The 10001-nt window shown below is 44.1% G+C and overlaps 1 protein-coding gene across 1 annotated transcript in view; it reads left to right on the forward strand.

Moving 5' to 3' along the window:
• Nucleotides 1-1612, forward strand: part of LOC104124491 (metalloprotease TIKI1) — a 74791-nt gene extending 73179 nt beyond the window's left edge. The window contains exon 7 of the mRNA XM_009636832.1: nt 1432-1612. Coding sequence (XP_009635127.1) covers nt 1432-1612 — 181 coding nt within the window. The remainder of the gene's footprint in view (nt 1-1431) is intronic.
• Nucleotides 1613-10001: the final 8389 nt, after the last annotated feature.

A 10001-nucleotide genomic window follows, 5' to 3' on the forward strand; every position in this document is an offset into this window, starting at 1 on the left:
CCGTTGCTATCAGCGTTCCGCGGGGTGCGCAGGCTGACAGGTGTCTTACGTGTGGGCTGTTCACAGCTTTCCTCCCGTGAGCCTGGAAATGTGAAAGGTGCAGCTGAAGTGATTTAATACAGGCTTGTAGTGGGCTTGGCAGGGTTGCTTTGTTTTCTGCTCCTGCATGCATCAGCTGTCAGCTGTATTTCTTCGATGTGCTGCAAGCTGGCTTCTCTCCAGTTACTGTTCAAACCTTCTGTGGGGGCCTCTGGGTATGGAAGGGTAAGTGTTTTTAAAAAGGATACTAGTTGCCTTCAATTTCCCAAAGCGTTTTTGTTAATGCAGCTGGCCAAAATAAGGTGAGAAAGGTACACAGCAGCTGCGGAGTGGGTGCAGGAGAAATGACTCCGCTTTTGTAATTGGCAGGTAGACTTGCTTTTAACTTTGTCCGAATTTGTCTGCTGGTTCCACACAGCACAAGGCCCTGGGATGCATGTCAGCCTTACAGTTGTGGGGCAAGCATGGCTTTCGATCCACTGCTGAAGAGAACACCACCTGTGTAGTATCTGACTCTTCTGATTTGTGACCTGCTGTGCTGTGGGAGCTCCCCCAGTTGGTATTAGCAGAGTTGGTATTAGCAGCCTGGAGCATACAAATTTCTCTCCTCTGTCAGGTGTTGCCATAATGGGAGTTCAGCATCATGTGCTCTGACTTGGTTTCTGCTCATCACCATCTCAGAGTCCTCACAACCACTGGGAGATACTCTGGGATGTAGTGATCTTTTCCCAGTGAGTCTAGGATGTGTTTCTGGAAGTGGCTCTTCCTCTCCTTAAAGGATGTCATGTAAGCCCTTTGTAATTCCTGACCTGTGGAAGGGAACATGCAGTATAGCAACAAGTTTGGTCCACGCTAGGATGCACGTACAGAAGCATGGCTGGGGAAGACTGATTGAACTGAAAGCAGGCACCTCACTCCTGCTGTGCGCAGCATGTGTCGTTGCAGTGACACTCCTCTGCAACAACACTTGTTTTGTTCTTCTTACATATTTTCTGCTTAGCTGAAGGTCTGCCTGGAGAGTGCTAGGACTACGGTTGTCTTACCCACCTGACTGACTGTGCAGGAGCAATGGGCAGGCTGTCTGGGTAGACGGGTGTTTCGATGCTGTCTCCATCCTCCTCAACCTCTTCCCCGTTCCCCCTCAAGACTGCTTTGCAGTTCAGCTGGGCAGCATCCACATGGGGTGGCGTGGGAGCGGCCCACACCTCTGAGGAAGGGACAAGGCAGTGCTCTGCCATTAGGAGACACAGTCCTTCGGTGAGTGTGGAACCAGTACAAGACCATTCCCAGGATCCCAGAAGACTGACAGTGGGGTACTGACCACCTCCTGCTCTGTGGGCATCAGGCAGTTCTGGGCTGGGTCTGGACTGACGTTCTTCTCTTGCCTTGCAGTGCTACCGACCCTCCTCCCCGGATCCGCATCATTAATGGCTACATCACAGTTGAACCCCAGCCCTGGGGCTACGGACGGTCTAGTCACACTCGCACGGATACTGGCAGCACTCACCAGCTTTCCTATTCTCTTTTCCTCTTGCTACTGACTTTGACTTTGCATATGATAAGGCTGCACTGAAACACAGGGGGAGCCAAGCTGCAGGGCTCTTGCCTCAAAAAGAAAAACGAAACTGATGTGAAAAAAACAGAAATAGAAGACTCTGAGTGGGACACCTGTTCTTTGGGGTGTTCTTAAACTGCCTCCTTTTCCTGAATCTGGATCATTAACACTATTAACTGGTTTGACCTGCCCAATACAGGAGAAGATATTTTAATTAAAGAGTTATTTATCCTTCTCTTGCAGAAGAATGATTTCATGTTATCCCATAATGCTTTGGGGAAATTATGATGTCGCTATAACATAGCTGTTGTTTAGCTGTATGAGCCCAACTAAATTACATTTTTTTCACCTTCAGTGCCTTGTAAGAAGATTTACACACACCACTAACTTGTTTCTTAGAACGGAACATTTTTGTCATATGAGCACAGCTGGGAAAGAGAGGTTGGTATTTTATGTCAGTACTGGTAATGCATTTAATTCTTGCTTGTTAGGGCTCCAGATTACATACAAAGGTTCATGACAACACCTTCTGCAGTAGAATAAACCAGTAAAGACTTCTGAACAGAAGGTTTCTGTCGTCTGTTTGGTGCTGTTGTGAGATGGGTACACCTGAACCTCCAATGGCCAGACAAGTCTCGTAAGCACAAACTAATATACATTTAAGGAAAAAAAAAACTACTAGGGAGCTTCACAACCATACTGTTGGACACTTCCAGAATAAGTAGTTCTCAAGAGGTATTTTCAGAAGCCCAGACGCAGGTTTTCCCTCTCTTTCCAAATCACAAATATATTATTATTTTATAGCTGGATTCCCTTTTGGGGAGAAAGAGCTTGCTTTTCCTTTTCTGCACAGTTAAACTTCATTCTAGGAAATCCTTGCAAGTTTTCTACTGATTTCAGTGGAAATTCTCAGACTTTCCAAATTGTTTTAAGTCCTTTGCTGTCTACTTAAAAAAGGACATGCTCTTGAATGTTGGATGTAGGAAGCTTGGAAGTGGTGATGTGTAGTTTTCTGCATTCGTGCAGGATGTCCTCTTGTGATCACACTGACTCATTTTGTAAGCAACATATCCCTCCCTCCTCTGAGGAGGGTTTCGTTGCCTGGGAAGGTCTCGTAAGTTTCATCCATGGGAGGGCTTGGCGCCAATGTGCCTGGTACCTTGGAAACAAAGCGGGCACCTGCCCCAATGAGACAACAAACTCTCGGGTTTTCCTTCTTGTGCATGTACATGTGCTTTGCTACTTTTTTCATTGCCTATAAAAAGTTCCTCTTTTTCTCATCTTTCTGCTGCACGTTGGAGGAGGAGGAGCAAATGGTTCCAGCTTTCCTAACAGGATTTTCACCTCTTGATCTCAAATTTCACTCCCCCTTCAGAAGGACTGAACCTCAACAAAGCCTCACTCTGCTGAGGAAAACAGAGAAAGGAGAGGCCAAATATTCCAGTTTGCAGCAGCACTGTAGGGAATGAAATATATCTAAGCTGGGGTAGAAGATGGCACCATCTCATTCTGTATTCCTTCTTACAGGGAATGCTACAGGTCCCAAATGCGTTCTGGCTTCCTTGGTTTTACACAGCAGCCGGGCTGGTGGTGAGCTCTCCCCTGCCTCTCTCTCTCTGGCTGGTCTTTCACTGTAAACTGGCATAGACCTGGTGGGTCCAGAGCCATTTTCCTGAGCCTGAATATGGCCTGAAGGGAGCAGATGAGATGAGGGATAGTTTAGTTACAAAGATGCACTGCAAGTTTGACAAACTGAGCACATACTTGTGTGTATTTACCAGTGCATCTGAGGGGGCCACAAGAAGGTGACACCGTAGTGTGTTCCGCCACTTGCTAGCCTATGCATTGGTACTGCTTCTCCTCCCTCTGTGCCCTGTCCTTCAGAAGTGCATGACAAGGTGTGACACAGGTCCAAAGGGCTCTGGAAGCACTGGGAGAAGGGGCTGAAGCAGAGCTTCCATTTCTTTTATCCCTTACAAGAAAAGGGCTGCTGTGTAAAACAGCCCCAGGCCGACTTCTCCCTTTGTTCCCCTCTCAGTGGTTGCTCCTGAGCTTTGCCTCTGTGAGAGAGCTGAGTTGAGTGGAACATTCACCAATGTTTTTCTTAGGTTGGCATGAGAGAAGAGTAATTATAAAACATGCGGGAATAACAGAGACCTGAAGTAGCACTACAGATAATTCAGTTCTGGTGGTGTAACTCATTTTGTAGCCTGTTTCCAAGTGCCTGACTGTCAGGGAAATAGAAATGTCCTTAAACTCTGTGTGCCTACAGAGGCTGCATGCTGGGAGTCTTTCTGCAAAGAAATCAAATTATTTCAAGGTATTTTTGAGGGTCTCATGGGCTTGGCTTGATACCTGTGAACTAAACTGGTGGTTCCTATCCCTCACTTTTTCTTCCAGACCAGTCATTGCTGACTGTCCATGAGACACAAAAGTCTTGAAAGTGTGACTGGTATGAGAGCAGAACCTTACTCCAGCTGCACATGCTACTCAGCTGTTTACAGTGACCACTGAGGAATGCTAGGTTTGGGTCCAGTTTTTTCTCCCTAGCTCCAGAACAAGAAAAGTTTCCCAGAACTGGAAAAGCCCAAGAAACCAAGGCCAATGTCTGCTCAGGTACCACCCTTCTCTGGCCACAGAGCGTCAGAAAAGGAAGCGTTCCCACCATGTGTCTGGGAGCCTTCACTGTCTCTCTATCCATCCCTCCCAAGCAGTTGAGAGAGCTTTTGTTGCCTTGCAATTGAGATTCAGTCAGGCTTGTGATGACTAGCAGACTTGAGTCAGAAATCACTGTGAAGGTGGAGGTAACTTCTTTCTTCAGTGGTGGGGCTGAAGGCTCCTGTTGTCTCCTGAGCTAGGTGCCTCCACATCTTCTGAGTGCTATAACAAAGCATTTTTTGTTGTATCTGAACATCCTGCTCTCCCTTTTCCATTCTCATTCCTTTGTACTTACTAATTAGCCCGTGCACTTTGCTCTTCCCCTTCCTGCTTAAATTGTTTTCATAAATCATATCTCCAGTGTTCTCTGTGAACAGATTTGTTTTGAGATGATTGGGACTCTTGCCATAGGTTCCTTGTGGTCAAGATTTCTCTTCCTCTGTTGGGAGGCTGATATTTGCAAAGTTATTAGTAGAAATTTAAAACATAACCACTTCAAAATGTGCTGGTTTGGTAATTCTGCACAACACTTGGATTAAATTGTAATGTTGGAGAATATGGGTTATAACCATCACTGTTGTTCTGCAGTGTATTGTGAATTCTTGTGACTATTTGTTGCTTGACTAAGCTTCGCTAATGAACTACTGTATTATAACATATACTTTTTAATTATTATAAAACTTCACATTTATGTATATAGCTAGGAAAAAAAGGCAGACAAACATCCTCCTTGGGAAAAAGGGCTTGCCTATAAATTCCTATTTCCCGAGATAGTCAGCACTTGCACTTTATTTCTACTTGCTGATGAAATGGACCAGGCATTAGTCACGATTTCTTCTGAACTTCGTTGAACTTCCCAACAGCTACCTCCTGCAATTTCACAGCTTTTCCTTTTGGCTGCTGGTCACTTCTAACGCATTGAAGCTTTATTTTCTGGTATGACATTTGGTTAGCAACCGGGATTTCCTGCAAAGCATTGCAGGAGGCATGACTTCACCCAGTGTGCTTTTATACACAGTAATGTCCTCTTACCTGACACAGCTTTTCTGTGGGCTGTAAGTGGCCCTTACTGAGCTGGGTATCCAGCTAGGGTCCATGCTATTTGGATGTGAAAAATAAAATTACTGAAAGAAAAAAAAATCTTGTTCTTCAGATAGGGTCTAAAAATTTACGCATCCCTCCTAAGCAATAATTTTAACAATGTGAGAGGGGATGCATAAACTGTGCCGATTACCTCACTCTTAACCTCTGATATGCCTTAAGGACCTTGCATGGTTTTGTAATTTTAAAGGTGCAGTAGCATAAAAGAACGCAAAGTAAATGCAAAAAAACTGGCTCAGTGGTTCACATTTCTTTCCTTTGAAACTTTGGAAATAAATAGGGTGTTTTTTCTGGTTTTGGCCATTCATGTAGCAAAATTATACTTCTAAAACAGGGGGAAAGTGCAGGAGTTACAAAAGGTGGGTAAATAAATAGAAATTAAGATATCTAAGCATTTTGTTTCTTTTTTTCTCTGTGCTCCTTTTTACCCTCTGCAACAAGGCTTCAGGGGAAAATATGGGTGCTCTTCAACTGGTGAGAAAAGAGCCAGGCACTGAAAGAGCAGAGCACTCTCTTCAAACACCAGGGTAGTCCTGTGGCTGGTCTGTTCTCTTCCCGGTAGAGTTGAAGCTGCCATTACTCTGTAAGTAATATAACAAGCTGGTATAGTTCAGTGGGTTGTTATGGCCTCTTTTGATCAGCTATTTAAAACACTGTGACACAGTCAGTGTGTAGAAATTGGGTTGAAATCTCCTATTTAGATACCCAAGGAATGTGCTTTAGAAGATGTATTTCTCCAGTGGCTTGTTGACTAGCAAATGTGGACAAAATGTGTTATTTACCCTTTGTCACAAAAAATAAAATCTAAGCCATTAAAATTAATAAAGAAAAGGTGATCTTGTTACATCTGTGGTGAAACTGATTACTATTTTCTACCTTTCTACTCTGCTTCATCCAAATTGCTATTCTGTAACCACCAATGAATGCACATGAGGTTTATTCAGGTCAGGTCTCATGCTGAAATTAATTTACCTTTCAAGATCACAGTCTTGTTGTGGTGCAGGTTTGTCCACATTGAGAAGACTGTATATATCAGTAAAGGCTGGAAAAAGTCTCTATCACAATATGTTTACAGTCCTGCCTGCGAGCAGGCCACAGCTAGGCTGAGCGGGTTAAATAGAATAAAATTAGAAGGACACAGTGTTGCTGGGTGTTTCCTGTGCTTCAGGAACAGCCACCTGGCATTTACACTCCAAAGACTGCTTTGAAGATACCTATGGCAGAGAATTGAGGCTCCTGTCTTTGGTCCCCTGAATTTTTCTGAGGTGTCTGTCTTTCCATAATGGGTATTTCCAGCAGTTTTCAGCTATACCTTATCCAAGAGCTAGGTTTTCCAGTGCTCAAGCAACCAGCTGTTTCCTGCTGGTGTCCAGGCAACTGGGCATCAAACAGTTCAGAAAACTTCCACCCCACCAACATTCTGTTTGACAGTGGCTAATTGCCTCTGATTATACAACTTGTATCTCGAGTCACTTAATCCTTCAGGTCACAAAACCCATGGAGAGTTTATTCCCTCCTACACTGCAAAAAGTGAAAGCTGTGGATTTTAAAAAGTCATTTGCATGTGTCTTGATATCATTTGTCTGTAGATGCATAAATAATTGAATAGCCAGGATGACAAATACTTTGCTGTCACAACTCTCTCTGTGATGCTTGTGAGAAATGACTACGAGTCTGTTGTGCATTATCTCTTTTGTTTATTTTAACACCCTCCCTTCAAGTCACTATAAGTTTATGCAGCTGAAGACAAAAATGGTATTTTGCCTTTGTTTCCTGACAAATTTTTGCATTGTCTCAGTTCTCCTTACTCCTCTTCTCCGCAACCCCCACTCTAGCTCTAAATTAGTTTGTGCGATTTCAGGCAATACCGGCAGCAGGTTGGGGGACCTGCTTTCTACATGTAGACACCCAGTGTGGGAACTGCCTCCGGGGTCCCCATAAAACAAGGAGCAGAGCTAATGCGTTTTTGCTGTCAGGTAGCTCTGGGGTTAAAATTTTGGGTAAGACCTGTTTTCAGCTCACTCTCCCCTGGATTTGAAGTCACAGCTCCTTCAGGTGCAGTCTAGTACCCAGTGAGAAGTTAACTGGGGGAGATAGTTCCTCTCTGCTTAGGGTGCATGGAATATATTAATGTTTCTTAAGCAATGGGTGAGCAGGACTTAAGAGCTTAGGAACTGGCATCTGCCAGAGATAGGTGTGATCAGCTGCTGGAAGGCGGCCTTCCTGCAGCCATTTCTGTGCTGTGTATTTGATAGTCAATGAATTCAACATGTAAACATTCCTGGGATGTGTTTGAGGTTATCAAAGGGTGGCAGAGTATTTCAAAAGATGCACACAACCCTGATGATCAGCCCTCTGAATGATTCAAACCTTGCCATACTCGCAGTACTTATCACTGAGGGTTAGTGCACATGACACAACGTACACTGGGAGTATCAACCCTGTCCAAGATGGTTTTGCCTACTGTATGTCTTCTCTGTATGGCACAGTGGGCCAGCTTGAGGCTGGTCTGATTAGCTGCTGGTGGAGCCAGACTCCTTGAGGACTGAGCTGGTGCTCCTTTTGTGGAGTTGCACCAGGTGGTATAGACATACTCAGAGAAACAAAGCAGCTCTGACCCTGTGATTAAAAAGGAAACAGAGCTCTTAACAAAGTTGCACTGAACACTTCAGATCAAAAAAAGTAAGAGTGTTCATCTACTTCCTCCCTCTTCCAGAAACCAAAGCTTCGATTTTTTTAAAGCCCCTCTTATTAATTTAGTGAGTATTCACTATAATCCTATAAACTTTTGCGTAGAGTTCAGTGGAAGGAGGTGGGCCCTTCTAAAGAAATAGTAGGAATCAGATATTTTGCTTGTGTTCAAATTAGCAATAGAAGAAAATAAGCCCCTGTCTTTTCAAGTTGCATTGCAATAGATGTGCTGCTGCACGCAATCACACCTTACGTTTTTGTGGTGATGTGCCAAGTTCGTCTGCTACACGGCTTTTCAAAATGTCCCAGAAAATTCATTTTGCATGTTTGATTTGAAGATAGTGGAATGTTTTAAATAAGTATGAGCTCACTGGCCTGCCCCAGAGTTTGCTAGCGGGCAAGGCAATTTTCTGAGACCTTCCAATGGTGGGTGCCAGGCCTCGGTTCTATGTGGAAGGCAGGTGAAGTTTTGTGCTGGACTTTAGTAACACACTGGGTAATTATGTGCCAATATAGCTTCAAGGATATAAATTCACACCTGAGTAGATCAAATGGACAAAGGCTATTAAAAGAATTGGAGCAGAAATGCTACAAGCAACAAGAATCTTGAATATCAGTCTCCTACTCTATCACAAAAGGTAATGTGTAACGTCACTACAGTAGTTACACGTCTGTATTTAGCAGACCACATAAAACAGCTGTCTGTCTTGGGGCTTTAACGTTTCCAAGCACTTTGCCACTGTACAAACACCCCACCCATTCAGAAGAATTTAGCCATTTCCATTTCTAAGTAGACAACCCACATCCAGGCTTCTGTGAGATGTGCATGTACACAGGCTGTTTTCCCCACATTAAACTTATGCTGAAATGTTAGCTTCTTAAATGGCACATAACACTATTTCTTTTCTGCAGTGTTGTGTGCTTCCTCTGTAGCTTACATTGCTCACCAATAAATTTGTGCTGCCTATGGCGTTAGAATATAATAATGAAAATAGTGCTTTGCAAAGGAATTTGTTCTCTAGAAGACGATTTGGGACCAGTGTCACTGTGGTGAAGCTTCTTCATATTCACAATGGTACAAGAAAATATGAAGGCTTTGCCACCAGAAATCACAGAATTGTTTAGGTTGGAAAAGACCTTTAAGATCATCAAGTCCAATCATTAACTGCCATCCCACCACTAAACCATGTCCCTAAGCACCTCGCCTGCCCTTCTTTTAAATACCTCCAGGGGTGGGGACTCTACCACTTCCCTGCGCAGCCCATTCCAGAGCCCTGACAACCCTTTCAGTGAAGAAATTTTTTCTTAATGTCCAACCTAAGCCTGCCCTGGTGCAACTTGAAGCCATTTCCCCTCGTCCTATCACCCGTTACCAGGGAGAGGAGACCGACTCCCACCTCACTACAGCCTCCTGTCAGGCAGTTGTAGAGGGTGATAAGGTCTCCCCTCAGCCTCCTTTTTTCCAGGCTAAACAACCCCAGTTCCCTCAGCTGCTCCTTATAAGACTTGTGCTCCAGACCCTTCACCAGCTTTGCTGCCCTTCTCTGCACTACCACCAAATGGGGCCTAAGATCCATTCGTATTTTGCTGAAGGTTCATGGGCTGGCAGGAGAGCCTCTTCAAGATTGCTCAAGCTTCTTCAAGCTTGATGCTTGAATTGCCTGGATGTGTGGGAGTTCAAACAGAATAAAAGTATTCCACTCAGCTGAATTCACAGCATTGTTCATTTATTGATTATTGGGGTGCAGTTGTCCATTATCTGCTTGGGAGGTAAAGCTGTAATGCTGGAGTTGTTTTTTGTGGTAAGACTCAGATCTGAGGAAAATCAGTTGTGTTGAGAATTCTGTGTTTTCGTTTGTGGTTAGCCTAAGAAGTCAATAGCCAGAAAGGAAATTAGGCAAATAAAACAGTTCATGGAAGAGCTGACAACCTCTGCCTGAACATTTCCGCACTTAGA

Source organism: Egretta garzetta, unplaced genomic scaffold, assembly GCF_000687185.1.
Source record: "Egretta garzetta isolate BGI_Z169 unplaced genomic scaffold, ASM68718v1 scaffold604, whole genome shotgun sequence".
Taxonomy (NCBI): Eukaryota; Metazoa; Chordata; class Aves; order Pelecaniformes; family Ardeidae; genus Egretta; species Egretta garzetta.